Source organism: Nilaparvata lugens, chromosome X (assembly GCF_014356525.2).
Source record: "Nilaparvata lugens isolate BPH chromosome X, ASM1435652v1, whole genome shotgun sequence".
In the NCBI taxonomy this organism is placed as follows: domain Eukaryota; kingdom Metazoa; phylum Arthropoda; class Insecta; order Hemiptera; family Delphacidae; genus Nilaparvata; species Nilaparvata lugens.
In genome coordinates, this window is record NC_052518.1 from 47,815,224 (window position 1) to 47,837,050 (window position 21,827).

Genomic DNA, 21,827 nt, shown 5'->3' on the forward strand with positions numbered 1-21,827 from the left:
ACTTCTCTTCTTTGCCTGCCTATTACATGGGCAACCATAGTTGGCTAGGTATCTTCCTCTCTTTTTTTCTCTTCTCCAAAACACACCCAACCACAAAGCCCATGGTTTTTTATATTTGTAACATTTTATTGTGTTTTATTTGTTTCATAATTCTTTGTAATTTTGTTTTGTCTTGTTTTGTGTGTTTTTAATAATAAATAAATTGAATAAATTGAATATTGGAATAATAATATTGCCAGTTTCCTGCTATAGAATTTTTATAATGTTGTTCTATTTTCCAGTGTCTGTTCCCAGTGCTCATTTTATCTTGATAAGTTTTCTGTTATAAACATAGAAATTATTCCAGTTTGTGCGAACTTATCTTTCTTGTTGTTCATACTTAGCTGAATCTTGATAGGCCATTTCTATAATACATTGTATCAATTTTTTAATTATTTTTACTTGAAGACCAACATCAACTTATCACAGATCTAATATTTGTTAAAGAGTTACAATTTTTCATGAAATGTAGAATAAGAGAGGATTTAAGATGGTGCTAGATCCCGCGGCTTGTAGACGAAATTAAAACATTACTACTTGGAGTTGTTCGGTAGAAAGTTGAATAAGGTGACCGCAATAATTTGAACAGAACAAGCTTCGCTTGGCACTGGCAGTTTAATTTACTTTGATGTTTTCTTCAGTATACTCACGTTGCTCAGCTGTCCACTGAAAACAGTTCCTTGTGGAGAGCAGGGAATTCGAGATGAGGTGTTGATCTCTTGAATTTAGCCAAAGCCTCCATGTGTAGCACACTCAGCTCCCTGCAAAGTAAACAGATACCAGTATGACTAACCTTTCAATAAAATCATAGAGTTATTAATAAAATAAATAAATAAATCATTTAATTTGTTCAACATAATGTTACACAAATGAGTTGCAAAAATACATGGAAAAAATAACATGGAAATAAACAATAACGCTAATATTGGAGGTTGCAATAAAACATATTAAATTCAAAAAATAACAAGCAATCAATAATGTGGATTCAAGTACAAGCTACACCATAATATCATCCAGTTGAAATATTGTTCGTCTTATCCGAATAGCTTCATTGGTATAAAAATAGATATCATTTATTTTATCTCTGTTTAGATTCGACAAGAGAATCAAAACTCTATCTTCGTCCTGAACAATGTTAACAGAGTATGTGGCCAGATAACGTCGCCGGATATCATTGTACATGGGACATCTAATAAGAAAGTGAAACAGACTCTCCTCCTCTTGAAAATTACATAGAGGGCATAAGATAGTACAATCAAAAAAGGTGCCACTTCCATCCATAAACAAATACATACTCATCTGCGTTGCCATCCGCAATTGTGTTATGCATCTGACTCTAGAAAATGACATGATACATCCTAGCTGCTCCCCTAAAATGAAATTTGGATTTAAAACTATGTAACCAGGAAAAGATCTGGACTCTATTGCTTTACTTATATCTGCCATATACAAAGCTCTTGCATGTTTCCTAATAATATAGTCACTTTCTTTCTCCAATATAGTGAAATCTACATTTAAAAAGTATCTTAAGTCAGCAAGAGACATTTGTTCTTTCATTAGATTAATCCAGTTGTTTCTATTCTCATTTATTCTATTATCGTTAGTGCTTAAGTCTAACAGTTTATTCATAAACATTTTTGGATATCTATGAGATGGCATTTTCAAAACGTTGATATAAAAATTCAATGCTTGACGAAAAATTATATGTGACAACCTCAACCTTCCAGTTTCAAGTCTTAAAGCAAAGCTAGGTGTGTACTTATTCAATAGTAGAAGTCTCTTAAAAAACTGTAACTGTGCCTTCTCTATCAAATCCAGATATCCTAGAGCCCAGATTTCAGAGCCGTATAGGACAGCGGGCAGCACCGTAGCCTCATACAATTTCATTTTACTGTCCCAAGACTCAGACTTAGCTTTACCCAGAACTCCCATGACACAAGCGGTCACACTCTTTGCCTTACTCAGAACTAATTTACAAAAATTTACAAACCGACCTGAAGTACTAAATTCTACTCCCAAATATTTATATTTATTAGTAACTTCTATTTTTTCCCCTTGATAACTGAAATTCAAATTTCCTCTTAACCTGCCTCTATGAAATGGAACAATTTTAGTCTTATCTGTATTAACCTTCAATCCTAGCTCATTGCAATATTCAGATAGACAACTTAGTTTATTTCTCACATCAGGAACGCTGTCAGCCAGAATAACTATGTCGTCTGCGTAGAGCAACATTAATATATCATTATGTTCATTTATTCTGGTACCGCGAAAACCCTTTCCTCTGAAATAAGAGTCCATATCTGATATGTATAGAGAGAACAACAAAAAGGAGAGATTGTGTCCCCCTGCAAAACTCCCCTCTCTATGGCTATCAATCCCCTCTGACTACCTATATCCAATCTCGCATTCACATAAAGCTGGTGCAGAACTCTTATCAGTTCACCACTAACACCTAACGTTCCTAATTTATGCCAGAGTTGATTGTTGCGATGATGATAATTATTATTCTTCTTAATCATTCTTCGTCTTTTTCTTCTTATTCTGCTTCTTCTTCTTTTTCATCTTCTTCTTCTTCTTCTTCTTCTTCTTCCTCTTCTTCTTCATCCTCTTCTTTTTCTTCTTTTTCTTCTTCTTCTTCTTCTTCTTTTTCTTCTTATTCTTCTTTTTCTTCTTCTTCTTCTTCTTCTTCTTCTTCTTCTTCTTCTTCTTCTTCTTCTTCTTCTTCTTCTCCTTCTCTTCTTCTTCTTCCCTTGATTAATTCCATCACAATATTATACACAATCTCTTATTCTTTAGTTTAGTTTCAAAAGTTCTTCCCAATTGTGCACATTCCTTCTTTCTCTTCTCTTCTTCTTTGTTATTGTGATGCTTCCATTAGCTTGTTCCAGCATGTTCAAATGTCTATTTACTTTGTTACTACTTTCTACTAACATCCATATCTTGATATGGTCTGATATCTTGATATTCGATTCTTTCTCACAGTAAATCATACTATTCTTATTTAATTATAAAAAATATTATTCATTAACAGTTGCATAATGTATCTTTTCTCATGTGATAACTTTCTTCAACGATTTTTCGTTATTCTGCTGGCTTTTTCTTCTCTTTTGCAGTTTTTACTGGATTCCATCTCGCTCTATCTTCACTTGGACTCGATCTTCCACTACGGGAGATCTCGCTCTATCTCCACCTGACTCGATCTTTCACTACTGGATTCCATCTCGCTCTATCTCCACTTGGTCACTTCTTGATCTTCCACTACCTAGATCTGTTTCTCTACAATTTTCATCTTATTTACCATTCGGATTATCCACCATTGGAACTCCATAGATCACAACATCTGCAGTACATCTTATTGTGTTTAGTGAATTTTAGAACTAGTGTTTTAAATAGTGAAGGGAGCCGAACTGTCAAGGCATACAGAATGCACTCGAATCAAGAGACTATTTCATTTCGGTTAAGTTTTATTAGTTTCATCCCCATTTTCCCCGTCATGTGTCGTTCTGATGTCGGTTCACGGTTGGTCTGCTGCTTCCATGATGCATCTGACTGACACGTCAGCTGGCTCGCCCTCAGGTAGGTATGATTATTTCAATAATAGTAATAATGACGCAGGTATGTTTCTAGCAAATAAGCTCCACTCTTTCAAAAAACTTTTCAAAGCTGCTCTCCTTAACGTCCAATCCCTCAGCTGCCACATTGATGAACTCAGAGCAATCTTCCGTTCTCAAGACTTCAATATAATTGGAATTTCCGAATCATTTTTGAAGCCTAGTATTCCATCAAATTTTGTTGAATTACCTGGATATAATCTCTTCCGGAATGACAGATTGAATAAAGCTTGTGGGGGTGTAGCAATTTATGTGAAAGATGGTATCAAAACAAAAGTTTTAATCACATCTAAACAAGAGTATTGTTCCAGACCAGAGTTTACGCTACTTGAATTATCCTCATCTAGTACTGATAAATTACTCGTTGGTATCTGTTATCGCCCAACAAAAATAGGTCATTTTACAGATTTCGAAAATGCCTTGCTTTCTCTTATGCCTTGTTATAATCGTATACTAGTTATGGGGGATATGAACACCGACTTGAACATGACAAATCGTAACTTTGACTACTTTCAACTGACTACAATTTTCCAATGCCTAAACATGACTATTTAACCTCTCGATCCAACTCATCATACTAATGAATCAGACACACTCACTGACCTTCTCATTGTTAGTGATCCTAACGAGGTTGTTCAAACAGGCCAAATCCCAGTCCCAGCTATTTCTGGACATGATTTGATCTACTGTGTACTTTCCCATAAGATACCTAAGCCAGAACAGAAAACTATCACTTATAGAGACTTCAAAAACTTTGATGAAGCCGCCTTCCTGACTGATGTGGCTCAGACTCCATGGCATCAAATTGAAGCGTTACCCACAGTTGATGACATGGTCAAGACTTTCGAGAACTGGACTTTGACTTTGTATGACATACATGCACCTTATGTGACAAGGAGGATTAATAGAAAACGACGAGTACCGTGGACGACTGAAGACATACTTAAGATGATGGGACGTAGAGACAAAGCACATAGAAAATTTAAAAAAACATTTGACTTGGACAGTTTGATTGAGTATAGGAGCCTTAGAAATAGAGTTAAACAGGAATTACGGAACTCAAAGATTAGGTACTTGAATTTGTTCATGACAAACAATAGACGAGACTCTAAATCACTTTGGCAGGGAATAAAAGAATTCGGGCTTTGCAAACAGAAATCGAATCCCCAAATTGACTTACCATTGAACAATATAAATGACCATTTCGTTTCATACTCCAACCAACACGATGAAGTTGTCATTGCTAATCATATCAATGATCTTGAAGAGCAGGTAACAAACTTAGATATACCAATTACTGATCAATTTCATTTCCATCCAATCTCAGAAGAAGACACTTTCAGCAAAGCAATTCAACGTATTCATAGTAATGCTATGGGTGTAGACAAAATTCCTATTGAATTTATCAAGAAGAAGTTACTTGCTGTTTTACCAACATACATACATACATACATATTACATACATTTTCAACAAGTCACTTGAAGAAGGCAATTTCCCTGAAAACTAGAAGTTTGCTCTGGTTCGCCCTCTAAATAAAGTTCCATCACCCAATAAAGTTGAGGATTTTAGACCAATCAGTATTCTACCTGCATTGTCTAAAGTGCTAGAAAGACTCATTCATGCTCAAGATGTAAAATTTCTAGACAACAATAGTAAGCTTCATAACTTTCAATCAGGCTTTAGGAAATTCCATTCAACTGAGACAGCTCGGCTTCGTGTCACTGATGATATAAGGTTAGCTATGGACCAAAGAAAATGCACCATCCTCACCCTATTTGATTTTTCTAAGACATTCGATACTGCTGCTCATACAGTCCTTTTGAATAAGTTGGCTATTTTTGGTTTCAGTCACAACTCGTTAGTTTGGTTCAAATACTATCTCTTAGGTAGGAAACAATGTGTATCTGTCGGTGACAAAAAGTCAACTTGGAAAAACGTTATGCATGGAGTATCACAAGTTTCAATTTTAGGCCCTCTCCTCTTCACTTTGAATGCTAATGACCTTTCTTCCATTATCAAATTCTCCAGTTTCCATACTTATGCAGACGACCTTCAAATCTATTCAAGCTGTCCCATAACAGAAATTAATGAAACAGTTATTATAGGAATAAATCAGGATATCAATTCGATAGTGGAATGGGCAAAGAAAAATGGCCTTAAGCTTCATCCCATCAAAACACAACCCATTATAATTGGATATTCTTGTATTATAAACAATATTGACATTCCTTACTGTAGCTCAGTTAAAAATTTAGGCATTATTATGAATAATACTCTTGACTGGTCAGAACAAGTGAACAAAACTTGTAAAAAGGTATTCTCAGCCATGCATGCATTGAAGAAAATGCAAGATATCCTCCCTAGAAACATTAAACTATTATTGGTTCAATCTCTCATCTTCCCACATTTAATGTATTGTAATTCTGTTCTTAACGATATGCAAGTCACTCTGAATGATAAACTACAGCGATGCCAAAATTATTGTCTACGTTTCGTCTACTCTCTCCAACGCCATGATCATATATCACCCCAGCCCACATTGGTAGTTCAACATTAAAGCTTCCCGACCAAAGGCTTTTTCGAATAGTCAAGCTTGTCAGAGATTTCTTGAAATACGGAAATCCGAACTATTTTAAAGATGATTTCAAATTTGTCTCTGATGGTAGGAGGATAGATGCTTCACATACTAGAACCGGAGGAAGTACTTTAAGGATACCCAACCATCGAACTTCTATTTTCACAAAATCCTTTCTAGTTAGTGCCTGTCGAGCATGGGATTCACTTACCGTTACTATCAGGGCCATCGCGAGCCGAGCGAGCTTCATCCTAACTTTAAGAAAATATCTTTTGGAGCAAATGACTGAAACTGTCCAGCCCTAGAACGATCACATGACAACCATCCCCCACCCATCCCACAAATACAAACCTATAAACCTATAAACCTATAAACTCATGTTATTTTAATTATCCACTGCATATTGCTGTATATTACTGAAAGTTGATCACCCTGATCTACTTTCAGCCTACTCCATTTTAATAATTAATGATTTGATCTTACTTACTTATATAATCATTTTACTTTTTTCTGTTTTTTTTTCTCTTAAATCTTTATACTAATTAAAACTTTCACAATATTTTCATTTTTAAATAAATCAGTTGAATCAATGAAATTAACGTTTTGGTAGAGAGTTAGTGGGAAGAATACTTCGAATATTCTTTCCAAAGAATGGACATTGATATGTCCAAAGCTACACCAATTTATGTAGATGCATGACAATATCATCTATTTTATCTATAGTTAATAACTAATAATATTACAAATTGTTTTTTTTTTCATATTATATACAGCTCAATAATTTTTTCTTAATTTATATTTTGTAAATTCATCCCTAATTTTGCTGTATTGTAAGCTTAAGCCAGTATATATTGTAATCTACAATCAATTTGAGTACTAGGAAAGTACTCAATCAATCAATAATTTACTGTTCTTACTAATGATTTTATTTATGACTTTCCATGCTGCTTTGTTCTTATTTTTACTAAATTTGATCACATTATAAGAGAGTTTGGCTTTTTTTATTGCCTCCCGATAATCTCGTCTCACATTACTATATTATGCCATATATTACCATGACTTCTATGCAAATAATACAATAATTGTTCACACTTATTTTTTAAATCATATGGCTCCGAATTATACCGTGAGTGATTTGGAACCAACAGAAGATATTTTCTTTCTCATCAACGGAAACGCCAAATTTACAATGTACATAAACTACTTCTTGAATACATGAATCTGATCCGTAACATTCTCTACTGAGTACACCGAAAACCAATTTATATCATAGAGAACTTTAAGAAACACACCTATATTAATATCATTCATCTGTCTGAACATTATTTTATTCTTAATAGGTTTTTTCATTCTGAAAATCATCTAATTTCATATTTAAACCTACAGCAAAATGATCAGAGAGAGCCGTGTAGACTATTTTACTTTTCCATCCACTTGAATGAATATCAGTCACAATATTGTCTATACATGAGCCACCCGTAGTATCATTAGGTCTTGTAATCTTAGTCGCAGTTATAAACATATTAAAACTAATAAGGAGATTAATTAAATCATCTCTATTAGTGGTCTGAACATTGAAATTAACATTAAAGTCTCCATACAGAACAACATTAAAATATTTACACATCTTACGAATTTCAAAATTCACTCTTAATATAGCCTTGTTAACACAAGACCAGTCTGGTAAATTATATCTGAAAGGAACATCAGTTACAAAAACTTGTGTATGTTTCATGTGGTAAAGTCTTTGACGCAGTGTTAATAGATATTTTTCAGCCTGATTACAGGCTATATCATTAGTGCCCGATATAAAAACTGCCGCATCCTGAATTCCCAGATCTAAACACTCTTTCATGTATTCCTTCGAGACGTCTTGAAATTTTGCTCCTGGTTTGAGTATCGTTGGATGTCATGATCACTCTTACTAGCTAATAAGTCATCCACTGTTCTACCTTGACTATCCGCAAAAATTCTTATTTTCTTTTTAGAGACAGGTTTAGTCTAGGACGAATGACGCAAATCAATTCCATCACCGTTGGGTATTTTATCAATCACTTCATTTTCATCACTTATCACTTTTATTTCACCTGGTTTTCCACACTCCATTAGACTTTTTGCAATTAGAAAATCACATTCTCTTTCCTTCCTGAGAGGTCTAATATCTTCTTCCGATTGACTGACACAATTCGCACCATTAAACGTTTTATGTTTTAAATATTGACCAATCGTACTCAAAACCTTCCATCTGAAACTTTTCGTATCAAACTTTGATAATGCAAGATTATCAATGGAATTAAATATCAATTATCAATTATATGTTATAATTAATATTAAATATCAATTATCATGGAATTAAATCATGTGAATTGTCCTGCTGAAGGCAGTTTACGTTTGTTATCCTTCCTGTTTGAAAGTTAGTTTCAATCTATCAAATAACTCACGCATGATTTTCTCATTGTAGTTCTTTAAAGAATCAAAATTGTAAAAGGAGGAGTCAGTATATAATCTTGGATAAGAAGGCTCCAGTGTGAGCCATTCCAACCCGAGCTCAAGTTACCTTCACAAATAATATTATTGTCATTGAGAATAAAAGCTATATTTTTTCGTGCATATGTTTCGGAAACTAGAAAAGAAGAATCGTAGTTACTGTCATTAATTAAAAGCGATGTCACAACCGGATCAATAACTGCAATATCTCTAATTTGGGAAAACCTTTCGCAATAATAGGCGTTTATATCATTATCACATAAGAGTTCATTACAAACAAACATATTCAATCTTTCAAGCAATGTAGAACATTGTCGTTGAACGACAGGTGGAAAGCTCTACTCAGCCAAAAGTCCAAGAGTAGCTGCACAGCGACTCGGCCGCTCCACTCACCCATCAGCAGCCTCACTCCGCTCGCCCGGCCGGCCATCCAACGATTCCCGTGTCCGCTCATAACTCTCCAGCTGCCTCTCAAGTTGTTGAATTTTATGGAGAAGTGTATGATTGCGATCACGATCAGTACAATCAGCCCTCAACCCTTCAAGCATTTTATCCTTCTCCAAAAGTTCATCTCGAAGTCTTTGTTCACCCCTCAGTAAATCATTCACCCTTGATCTCAACTCTCCAATTCCATTCTCCATCTGCTCCTCCATGTTCAGTGACTCTTTGAAGCGCTGAACTCTTCTTTGAGTTTCTTCTTTATCTGTGAGTTTTCCGCTGAAATGTCAGTTAAACTCGTCTGAAGGTCACCGTTTATTACTTTCCTTGCCCTACTACCATAGGTAAGGAAAGTATTAGTAGGGGTAAAGTGAGAGTTCTGGAGAAAAGCTGCCCCAAAGCTGGAGAAAAGCTGGAGAAAAGCTGCACCAAAGCTGGCTCAAACCTGGCTCAAATCTGATTCTTGGTTCTAACCTTGCCCAATCCAATGTAATCTGATCTAACCTAACCTAGCCATACCCCTAATCTCACAATAAACCTCAAATGAAGATTTCCCACTTTTTTGGAAAAAAAAACTAGATCCAGCTTTTTTTTATTTCTTGAATAACTAAGAAACCGTTAATTTTACAAAAAAATTACAAGAGTAACTTTTTCCAGTAAATCTAATAACGAATCCATTGACACCTCATTTGTCAAGATTGAACAAAAAATAAGGATCTCATGGGAAAACTAGATCCAGCTTTTTTCAATTTCTTCAATAACTAAGAAACCGTTAATTTTACAAAAAATCTACAAGAATAACTTTTCCCAGTAAATCTAATAACGAATCCATTGACACCTCATTTGTCAAGATTGAACAAAAAATAAGGATCTCATGGGAAAACTAGATCCAGCTTTTTTCAATTTCTCTAATAACTAAGAAACCATTAATTTTACAAAAAATTTACAAGAATAAATTTTTCCAGTAAATCTAATAACGAATCCATTGACACCCCATTTGTCAAGATTGAACAGAAAATATGGAAAAAGTAGATCCAATTTCTTGAATAACTAAGAATAATTTTTTTCAGTAAATCCATTATTTGTCAAGGGATCCCAACTCTGAAACTGAGCAACAAGCATTTTTATGTTGAGACCCTTTCTTAAACCTCAGCACTAAACCCCCCCCCACAAGGGGGGGGGGGGGGTTGGGGGGCTTGACCCTCTGTCTTTAACCAGCTAAGTTTGAACTACTTGAAAACTCACCTCAGGTTGTATTGAGAAGAAAAAATATATAATAAAAATGTATAAGAAAGAAGTCAAGTTGGATATATTACTTGTTGATCAGAGTGTACATCTTGATGTGAGTATTACCAAATATGAGTATATCACTCACACACCATATATTCAACAGACATTCAATTACAATGATGAAATTCGAATTAGTTTAAAACAAGAAGATATTTATACACTTCCAAGTAGAAGTTTTCTCATAATTGAAGGCGAAATCAAAGTGAAAGATAAGAATGATGTTGACACCAAGGACTTTTCACTTATCAATAATGGAGTTGCATACCTATTTGATGAAATCAGATATGAATTGGGAGGGGTTGAAGTTGATCGCACACGTAATGTAGGATTGACAACAACCATGAAAAACTATCTAAGTCAATCAAAACTCAATGAAAAAATTATGGAGAATGCAGGATGGAAGTTGACTGGATGGAAAAGTTTAGATAAATTCTGCTTTTGCATTCCTTTGGATATGTGATTAGGTGTAATGGAAGACTATAGAAAAGTTCTATTAAATGTTCGTCAGGAAATTGTTCTATTAAGATCATCATCAGACTTAAATTGTATTGAATCAGAGACAGCAAAATCGGTGAAAATTGATATTACAAAACTACAATGGAAAGTACCCTATATACATGCTTCTGACACTGTTCGTCTTGATCTGCTGAGTTTAACACATAGTGATATACCAATTACCATTCCATTCAGATCATGGGAATTGCATGAATTTCCACAATTACCTGAAACTACTAATCTTCAATGGACAGTTAAGACAACTTCGAACATATTGAAACCTAGATTCATTATTCTTGGATTACAAAAGAATAGGAAAAATGTTATAACTGCTAACAGGTCACATTTCGATTTCTGTAATCTGAACAATGTTAATCTCTATTTAAATGCTCAATCATTCCCCTATGAAAATATTGTTGGTAATAAACATTTATTGTATCACATGTTCTCTGAATTCCAAAATGAATACTATCCTTATAACAGCAGTACATCAATTGAGTATAAAACATTCAATGAATATGCACCATTGGTTGTTATAGACTGTAGTAAGCAAAATGAACTATTGAAATCTGGTGCAATAGACATAAAGTTGACATTGGAAACAACAAATAATTTCTCAGAAAAAACCAGTGCCTACTGTTTAATCCTCTATGATAATGAGTTTGAATATACACCACTGAGTAGAACAGTAAAAAGAGTATTATAAATCTTCTATAAAATAACAAAGAACTAGACAATATTCAAATCAAAAGTATTATCTACAAATGTATCAATATTTTACCTTCAGTATCATCCTATTAATTTATAGAATTGTTCTTGTCTTCCCATAGAATTTTCTCCAAATTTAATTTTAAAGCATTTTATATTATTATTTGATTTATCAGCTTCTTTCAAAGCAAAATACTGACTGTGATGATATAGTGTCATCTATATGAGCTTAGATTTTTCATTAAAGTTGAATAATATTCTTGGTCTGGGTAACCAAACCTATATTTTTTCTGGGTGTACTCACCTAAATCTACAATTTCTTTCTGGGTGTACTCACCTAAACCTAAGATTTTTCACCTATATTTATTACATTTTTTTCATACCATTCTTTAAAAGAGATTCCAGAAGAAAGTGAGAATTGTTGGATTAAGTTTGGATCAGTCATATACTTCCATTCTTTTTCATTATTGAGATTGATGTTTGGTATGAAAGTTGCAGCTAATGGTATACATTGTAAAAAATGGAAAAAATTCTGAATCAAATTTTTGATATCAACATTAATATCACTATTATTATCTTTATCATACAAATATCAACCAAATTTATCAACACTCATGATCTATTTTTATAATAAATGTTTAATACAACCTGAGGTGAGTTTTCAAGTAGTTCAAACTTAGCTGGTTAAAGACAGAGGGTCAAGCCCCCCAACCCCCCCCCCCTTGTGGGGGGGGGGTTTAGTGCTGAGGTTTAAGAAAGGGTCTCAACATAAAAATGCTTGTTGCTCAGTTTCAGAGTTGGGATCCCTTGACAAATAATGGATTTACTGAAAAAAATTATTCTTAGTTATTCAAGAAATTGGATCTACTTTTTCCATATTTTCTGTTCAATCTTGACAAATGGGGTGTCAATGGATTCGTTATTAGATTTACTGGAAAAATTTATTCTTGTAAATTTTTTGTAAAATTAATGGTTTCTTAGTTATTAGAGAAATTGAAAAAAGCTGGATCTAGTTTTCCCATGAGATCCTTATTTTTTGTTCAATCTTGACAAATGAGGTGTCAATGGATTCGTTATTAGATTTACTGGGAAAAGTTATTCTTGTAGATTTTTTGTAAAATTAACGGTTTCTTAGTTATTGAAGAAATTGAAAAAAGCTGGATCTAGTTTTCCCATGAGATCCTTATTTTTTGTTCAATCTTGACAAATGAGGTGTCAATGGATTCGTTATTAGATTTACTGGAAAAAGTTACTCTTGTAATTTTTTTGTAAAATTAACGGTTTCTTAGTTATTCAAGAAATAAAAAAAAGCTGGATCTAGTTTTTTTTTCAAAAAAGTGGGAAATCTTCATTTGAGGTTTATTGTGAGATTACTGAGGTTTATTGTGGGGTATGGCCAAGTTAGGTTAGATCAGATTACATTGGATTGGGCAAGGTTAGAACCAAGAATCAGATTTGAGCCAGGTTTGAGCCAGCTTTGGTGCAGCTTTTCTCCAGCTTTGGGGCAGCTTTTCTCCAGAACTCTCACTTTACCCCTACTAGTATTGCTTTCCAAAAAAAATTGAGGTACCCTAAATTAAAGTTTTCTATACGTTTCGAGGTCCCCTGAGTTCAAAAGCATGATTTTTTGGTGTTGGTCTGTGTGTGTGTGTGTGTGTGTGTGTGTGTATGTGTGTATGTCTGTGAACACCATAACTCCATTCCTAATTAGCCGTTTGACTTGAAATTTTAAACTTAAGGTCCTCATACCATGAGGACTCGACAATAAGAAATTCAATAACATTGAATTCAAAATGGCGGAAAAAATGGCGGATAATCATTTATAAGCTATTTATAAGCCCTATCAACTGACATGAGTCTCATTTCTGGGAAAATTGCAGGAGCTCCGTAATATTCTTGAGAAAAATGATGGATAATCACAAAAAAACCATGTTATTCACGGTTTTCTCGAATACGGCTCTAACGATTTTCTTCAAATTTATACCATGGATAGTAATTTATCAGCTCTATCAACTGGCATAAGTCTCCTTTCTGGGAAACTAATGGGGGGTCTACCCCATCCTTGAGAAATGGACTTAGTAACCTCCTTCTCGTGCATGAGGTAGGTAGGTAGCGCAGTTCATAAAAAGAACACAGTCATAGTCAAGATATTTCATCTGTAGAACAGCTGTTTTGACAACTTTTAAAGAATTCATCGAATTTCACAATTTACACAAAGGAAAAAGTACTCTGAAAACAATTATATATACACATATACAGTAGTCTGATCGTAGTTGCAAATATGTTGCCGCCAATCGTCATTATGTTATTCCCCTAAATTATTCTCGTTTGAGAATGAGGCTTACAGTTCAATGAGCAAGGAAAGTTGTGTGAGTGTACCACACCAGATTTTTATATTTTAATCTGCAATATCTTCCGATTGTCATAATTCAAAATCCCTCTGTGCGTAATTCTATGCTCTACAGCCTGAGACCGAGCCCTAGAGCGCTCTACCTCATATGGATTTCCAGGTACACCTTCTAACAATACTTCTTGTTTTTTGAAAACACCTCATTTTCAGTTTCAACCATTGTCACCAACTTCATTGTTTTCATCAACATCATCAACTGTTATTCAAGGCATTGTTTTTGTTACTTCAAAAGGTTAACAGACAGGAAAAATAGAGGATTCGCCAAGAGAGCTTTCAAGGCTTTGGACATGATATGGTAGCTTCTGATTACATAGGTGGTAATATAGGTTAGAAAAGAAAGGAAATTGAGAGTACTGTTTACAAGCTCTCATAAGAAGAGCACTCAAGTCGATTTTTCTGAGGTGTTTTATATAAATAGATATTGGAATGTCATATGGAAGAAACACTTTTCAAACCACAATAATTAAGAAAATAAAAACATTTATCTTCTTGCAATTGTCCATTTCCCTTATCTTACTGTGATAGTCACTCTCATTTTTATCAATACAATATAGATGAACTAAATGTTGTTAGTCATATATAAGGACTAAAATCCCACTCGCAAGTCCCAATTATCGCAGGTTACGAATCATCTGATTAAAATTAGTTATGTTTTCTTCGGAAGAAAACAATATTCTCGATACAGTTGACAGTAAGACTCCGAGAAAAGATAAAGTATTCGTTCAGTATCAATAGATAACAGAAAGCAGTAGCTGATGTGTAATTCTAGCCATCTTCTCACTTCCGTTGCAATGATACAGAGCACGTCTTACTTTCGACCCTCTCAACCTAGATTTACTAGGGGTAATTTCTCTTCGTCAAGTTTAAAGCAAGAGGATCACCACAAGCCCATCAAAAGCATTATAGCCTATCCTCGCTGAAATCACACTATTGGAGGTTAGGAAACAGATTCACAACGCAAGAAACAAGAAACCAGGAATCCAAGACCCCTACACTTAATTTAAAAAACAAATCTCGAGGTCACTCACAACCCATCACAGAAAACACTTTTGAACCATTAAAAAACTTCCTTAATACTTCATAGTTTAACGTAAAATACAGACGCAGTTCTAGAACAAACAAACAAGGCAGCCAGTGGCCCAGTGCTACCAACTGCTACCAATTTCAGTATTTCCTAGTGGAGAGGCGCGCTCAAGGACACCTCAAGGATCAAAATTTCAAACACATAACTTTTGACACAATGCTCAGATTTTGTCGTACTACACTTCATTCTTCTCTAGAAAATAATCTCATGAACTTATGTCATTGTGAAAAATATCAATGTGAGGACAATGTAGTTGGGATGATGATTGAAGCTGAAAATTAGGTGTTTTTCACAATACAAGGAGCATTATTGTCAGGTGTACCTGGAAATCTATATGAGATAGAGCGCTCTACCTGATCTCAGATTGTAGAGCACAAAAATACGCTCAGAGGGATTCTGAATTATACATCTAAATGGTAACAATTGGAAGATATTGTTGATCAAAAACTAAAATTCATCAAAATTGATTTTTTTCTTCAAATTTCACCCATTTTTGAAAAATCATAACTAAGTACTCATTGGAGATAGAGAAATCCAAATGATCTCATTTTATTCAGAATTCTATAATCTAAAGAAAAACGCGAGAGCAAATTTTTTTTGTCCGATTACAAGATTTGGCAGAAATAGCTGAAAACTTGAAAATGAGCCAAAAATACGAGGCTTTTAGGCCATTCTGTATCTAGCACAAGGAAATTTTGCATGAAGAAATTGGTTTTGGACTTCTCTTATGTACCCAAATAATATATTGAGAAATCAGAATTACAATATAAATTGCATCCACCAATGTATATAGTGACTGGACTAAACTGTTAACCTTACAGTATAAATAATTACATTGAAATCCACTTCAAAAAATCGCAAATTATTTTTTGAAAAATATTTGAGTTTCTGCTGCCTAAAAATTTTTTTAGCGTAGAGGCATATGTTGGCTCCAGCTGCAGAATCAGCTAACTAGTAGTTCTGTGAACAGTAGACCTCACGCGGTTTTCTTATCCACAAGTATCTGATGTTACCTGTTTGAAATGTTAACAAACTCAGTTCACGTTTGAATTTGTGCTCCATATGATATAATTCATCCAGTTCCGTGATAATCTTTCCATCTGATGAAAATTAATTTTTTCAATCAAAAATATTATAATTTCTTCTGCATTATTTAGTTCTTTAAATTATTTCTAATCACCTATCAAATTAGTTTTTTTTTTTAATGTGAGTATATTGATACTGATGGGCACTCAGTATAATAATACCATGACTGCAAAACAAAATATTGAAACCAAAGACCTTAAAGATGCATAACTCTTTAAGGTCTTTGATTGAAACTATAGACCTTATAGAAATAGACACGATTTCTCCAGAGCATCTGTGTTTTATATATATATATATTTGTAATGTTACACATTTCAAAATAGGCGCTCAAAATAGATTATGATTCAAAATAGGCGCTCATACCCATTATTGATAATAAATTATAAATGAATAAATTATAATTGAATAAATCTGTTTCAAATTTAGAAATAATGTTTCTGTTTAAATTTAGAAATAATATATTATTATTATATAATCATTTATGAACCTAAGAGGAACAGACATGGATTTTAGAGGTTATGAGAAACAGGAAGAAATACGTTTTGATTTTGAGTTTGAGATGTACATGTTTTTGTGGACTTTTGCTTTGTGAATAAATCTGTTTCACACAAAGATAAAATGGTGAGTTTTCTTTTATATATTTAGTGATGTGATGTGTGTTGTGTCAGATGAAAAAGGACACAGTGCAAATATGGTACCCCTGTCAGTGACATTTTACAGAAATTACGGTTGTAAGTACATGTAATGAACCCTATAAAACCTGGTGAAGAACCGATGCTAACCACTGTGGTAATCTATTTTGAGTGTGAGGGTGTGAAATATCAAACAGGTTGTGTATTACAGAATATTATTTAATAGTTTTGGCCTTATGCACAAATACTTTCTAAGAAGTTCGAAAATGGCAAATATTAATAGCAATGAAACTGCTGAGGTTGATACAGTGACCTTAGGAAAAATGAATCTCAAAGTTCTTTTGATTTGACCTTGACTGAGTCACAAGACTCCTATGAATCCTATGATAGGGTTGAAGTCAATCTTAATGAAAATGTAGTTCACGAAAAAGTAGGCTCTTCTATCGTAAATAGAGAAACCCAGTTCAGATAACAGTGATTTTGACATGAGAGCATTTCTGAAGCCGCGTCCACACTATGTCGATCGACACCGATCGACAAAGTCGATCGACAATGTCGAACAAGTCTGGACGTGTCGCTCGACATTGTTGAGCGCTGTCGAGTCGAGTCGAACGCAACCCGATTCAGGTCGGTCCGGATCAAAGAAAGTCGAGTCGAACGCACCAGTGTGGACGTGTCGATCTTGTCACTGCCGTTTTAGAAAATAGAATAGTGATATACTGTTGTGAATTAGTGAATATACTGTTGTGAATATACTGTTAGTGAATATACTAGTTAGTGAATAGTGAATATACTGTTGTTCAAGTGCTTACATTTTTATTGAAAATGAATTGGAGTGATACCCAAACGTCGAATTTTATTGAAATGTACCATGATCGTTCTTACTTATGGGATTCAAGTGATGTTGACTATAAAAACAGAAACAAGCGGCATGATGGTTTGGTGGAAATTGCGGTGTCATTTGGCATTGAAAAAGTGGAGGTGGAAAAGAAAATTAGAAATTTGCAAAGTCAATTTGTTTAGTCAGTTTCACTAAAACACTTGAAACACTCGATTATGTATGAACATTTATGATGGTTGTCGATCGACTCGTCCACATGTACTGAGGCAATTTTGTCGAGTGACACAGTCGAAGGTGTCGAGCGACTTTATCGATCGACCGGGTCGACAGAGTCGATCGACATAGTGTGGACACGGCTTGATGTCAATGGCACAAGATATGAGACAACAAACACAAAAAATTGAACAAATGGATAATAAGTTTGAACAAATGGATAATAAGTTTGATGCTAAGTTTAACAGAATAGAAGAGCAACATAAAGTTTTCAAGGAATGTTATTTGCAATTGAATAAGGATGCAAATGTATTACAGAATAGAACCAAAAATATTCAAGGTCAAATCACCGACATTGACATGAAGTATAATAAGGAAGTGGATAGGTTAAGTCGAAAGACTATTGTGTTCCAGACCTAAACGTAGAAGTATTAGTAGGATGTGATTTTCTCAAAGAAGTAGGCGCTGTAGTTGACTTTAATCAAGATGCCTTGTTCATGAAAAACCGTTGCTTTCCTTTCTTATGTAAGGACACTATAAAATATAATCGGTTATTTAATATCAATGTCAAAAAGGAAATTGAGAGTTTTGATGAGTTATGGAAACTGCAGATACATGATGTCAAAAGAGAACTAAAATTGAACCCCTTCATTTAGTAAATAAATTAATAGACGTTTTTGAGCAAAATAAGGATATATTTTCCGATTCTCCTGGATCAGCAAGGGATTGTGTTTGTGAATTAAAAATAAAAGGTAATGTACAATTAAACCGAAAAAGTTACCCAATTCCATATCAATATCGTGACGAGGTACGAAAAGAAATTAAAAAAATGTTGGACCAAAAAATAATAGAACCTGCCAATTCTCCTTACACTAACCCTATGGTAGTTGTTATAAACCTAACGGTTCTCTGAGATTATGTATTGACGGCAGACACCTTTCTGCTTACATTGAGAAAAGTTATACTGAATCTGAACCCATTGACAGTTTATTAATTCGATTTAATAAGTGTAATTTCTTGAGCTCATTAGATCTTACACAATCCTACAATCAAATCAAACTAGCTGAAGGTAGTAAAAAGTATCTTGCATTCAATGTTTTTGGTCAGAATTACCAATATACTCATTTGCCATTTGGACTCACAATCAGTGAATCCGAATTTATTCCTTGTCTTTATCAGGTACTTGGTGATGATGTCACCCAGTTTCTCATTGCTTATGTGGACGACCTTGCTATAAGTAGCGAAACCTTGGAGCAACACATAGAAAGGGTCGAGCTTGTATTAAGAAAATTGAAAGATGGTAATATTAAGTTGAAGCTTAACAAATCAAAATTCATAGCCGATAAAATCAAGTATCTAGGATTTTTCATAAGTAAAAATGGTATAGAAGTAGATCATTCTAAAATGGGTGCTATCCAACGGTTTCCTACTCCTACAAATTTGAAACAATTACAATCATTTCTCGGCCTTTGCAATTTTTACCGTAAATTTCAAGAAAAATATTCCTATTTGACTAGCAAATTCAAGCATCTTACTAGTAAAAACAATAAATTCAATTGGACTCTTGAAGATGACATAACTTTTCAGGAAATCAAGAATAGATTCATAGAGTGTGTTACCTTGAAACATCCCGATTACACAAAAGATTTTATTCTTGCAACAGACGCCAGTGACATTGCTGGACTAGCTGTTGAACTTTTCCAAGAGGGTGATGACAAAGAACACCACGTAATCGCATACGCTAGCAGAAGTCTTCCAAAATCAGAACTATTGTATACAATTTGTGAAAAGGAATGCCTTGCCGTATTATTTGGCCTCACTAAATTGCACAATTATTTTGGCGATCATAAGATAATAGTCAGGACCGACCACAAAGCACTCACTTTTCTGAAAAAATATAAGATAGGACATGGTAGGTTAGGACGCTGGATGTTGGCACTCCAAAACTTCAACATTGAATGGGAGTTCGTGGCAGGTAAAGATAATATCGTCCCAGATATTATCTCTCGCACTGATTACGAGGGCAATGTGAAATGTAGAAATTCCAATGAATTCAGGGTTTTGAACATAATAAAAGAGGATAAAAACCTTATTAGCATTGTAAAGAAAATCAAAGAAACTCAACATACTGACATCCGATTAAACAAAATTAAAGAAAAATTAGAAACTGGTGATGTAAATTTACATAAGTTTTATTCAGTTCATGATGATTTATTATTTATTAGGAAATCGAAAAGAAATAAATTTTGGAAAGTCTGTGTTCCCTCTCACCTTTATGAAGACCTCATCATTGAATTTCATGAACGCTTAGGTCATGTAGGCATATCCAAAACTAACAGGGCCATAGAAGAAACATTTTATATCAAGAATAGCTACCACCTTGTCACCAAAATAATACAATATTGTGAGAAATGTCAATTGCTAAAATCCTCTAATCAAAAGAAAACTCTAGAAATGCACACCATCTTGTCAGATAAGAAAAATCACAAGGTATTTGTCGACGTGTATGGCGAATTGCCAGGAGGTCGCTACCGATGGATGTGCATAATACATGATGGCTTCACCAAGTTCACCAAATTGTATCCATTAGTCAAAGCAAACGCAGTTAGTTTAGTTAAGGCAGTGAAACAATATGTTAGAAACTATGGAACATTTGACTTAATAATTAGTGACAATGGTACTTGCTTCCAGAGTAAGACTTGGAAAGACTCTATGGATGAGTTAGGGATCAAGTATCATTACATTTCGATTTACCACCCTCAGTCTAATCTTAGCGAGTGACCTCTCAAAGAAGTTAACCGCATATTACGTACCTATGTACCAGAAAATCAACATCATTTATGGTACAAATATTTGAACAAGGTGGAGTATGTTTTGAACTATAACTTCCATGAGGCCACCAATAATATCCCGATTGAATTAATATTAAATAATAAGTTGTCTCACATTGTGTTCAAATACATTAAGTACCCTCTTGATAACAGATTTGAATTAGAATAGGAGAATTTACGGAATAAAAGAATATTTTATCGTATGAAAAATCGAGGCACAATCCGACGATACAAACATCAGATGAACAATAAGAAACGAGTTGTGTACAAAATAAATGATCTTGTGTTGACAAATAATTATGTATTATATAGTAAATTTAAAAAGTTTTCGGCCAAGTTGTGCCCAAAATACAAGGGTCCATTTTTGATTCTGAATGACCTAGGTAAGGGATGTTTTCAGTTGAAAGAGTTGTCATCAGGAAAGATTTCTAAAGTAAATCAATGTATGATGAAGCCATTCCGACAAAGGAATAATCGAAACAATTAATTATAGGTTGTTATCATCTTTCCATTAATGTGTCATAGTTCTTTATTATGTAAGTTTTTTATAGTTCAACATTGTATAAATTGTCACAAGATTATAAATGTAAAAATATATTCTGAAACATGAAATATTCTTACTTATCAGTAGGAAAACTTGAATTATATTCTCTTGTATTTGTATGCAATTAATGAATAACTATTGTAAATTAGTCAGCTATCAATGGTGTTATAATGTCATGCAACAATTGTTGAAGTTTTTTTTTTATTAATAATATATCTCGTGAGAATCATATAATATTCATAAGAACTTACAAAGCATTTAAAAGAAATTTGCATGATTTTTGACTGGTTACATATCAATTTGATTTTTTATTTATTCAGCATTAAATTTAGAATCAATTGAAATTATGCTAGATGAAGATCATTTCAGTGGAGAGTCGATTGATACCGGTACTGTGTTAGTGACAGTTGTGTAACTTGTTGTGTATGATTTGTTGAACAGACATAATAGTTGGCTTGTAGTAGAAATGGATATGGCTTACAGTTATCGCTTATAGAGGAAGTAATTTAACAATTACTACCAAAAAAAGCAGTAATGAG

At 33.8% G+C, this 21,827-nt stretch overlaps 1 protein-coding gene across 2 annotated transcripts; it reads right to left on the reverse strand.

Annotated features, from left to right (window-relative positions):
• Positions 1 to 578: 578 nt before the first annotated feature.
• On the reverse strand, positions 579 to 15,321 carry LOC120354315. 2 transcript variants are annotated; one of them, XM_039441268.1, is made up of 3 exons: positions 15,086 to 15,321; positions 9,110 to 9,433; positions 579 to 800 (listed from the first exon to the last, which is right to left on the reverse strand). In XM_039441268.1, the coding sequence occupies exons 2-3, from the start codon at positions 9,367 to 9,369 to the stop codon at positions 695 to 697; spliced, it is 366 nt and encodes a 121-aa protein (XP_039297202.1). In that variant the 5' UTR covers positions 9,370 to 9,433; positions 15,086 to 15,321; the 3' UTR covers positions 579 to 694. The 2 variants fall into 2 exon arrangements, with proteins under 2 accessions (XP_039297202.1, XP_039297203.1); XM_039441269.1 differs by lacking the exon at positions 15,086 to 15,321 and having other exon boundaries at positions 9,110 to 9,462.
• Positions 15,322 to 21,827: the final 6,506 nt, after the last annotated feature.

Bases quoted from the DNA above. Each gene is read 5' to 3' on its own strand.
- LOC120354315 (XM_039441268.1), bottom strand. From the start codon at position 9,369: ATGGAGGAGCAGATGGAGAATGGAATTGGAGAGTTGAGATCAAGGGTG. The intron at 801-9,109 runs GTGAGTGGAGCG...TTTACTTTGCAG, and splicing joins CGGAGTGAGGCTGCTGATGG to GGAGCTGAGTGTGCTACACA.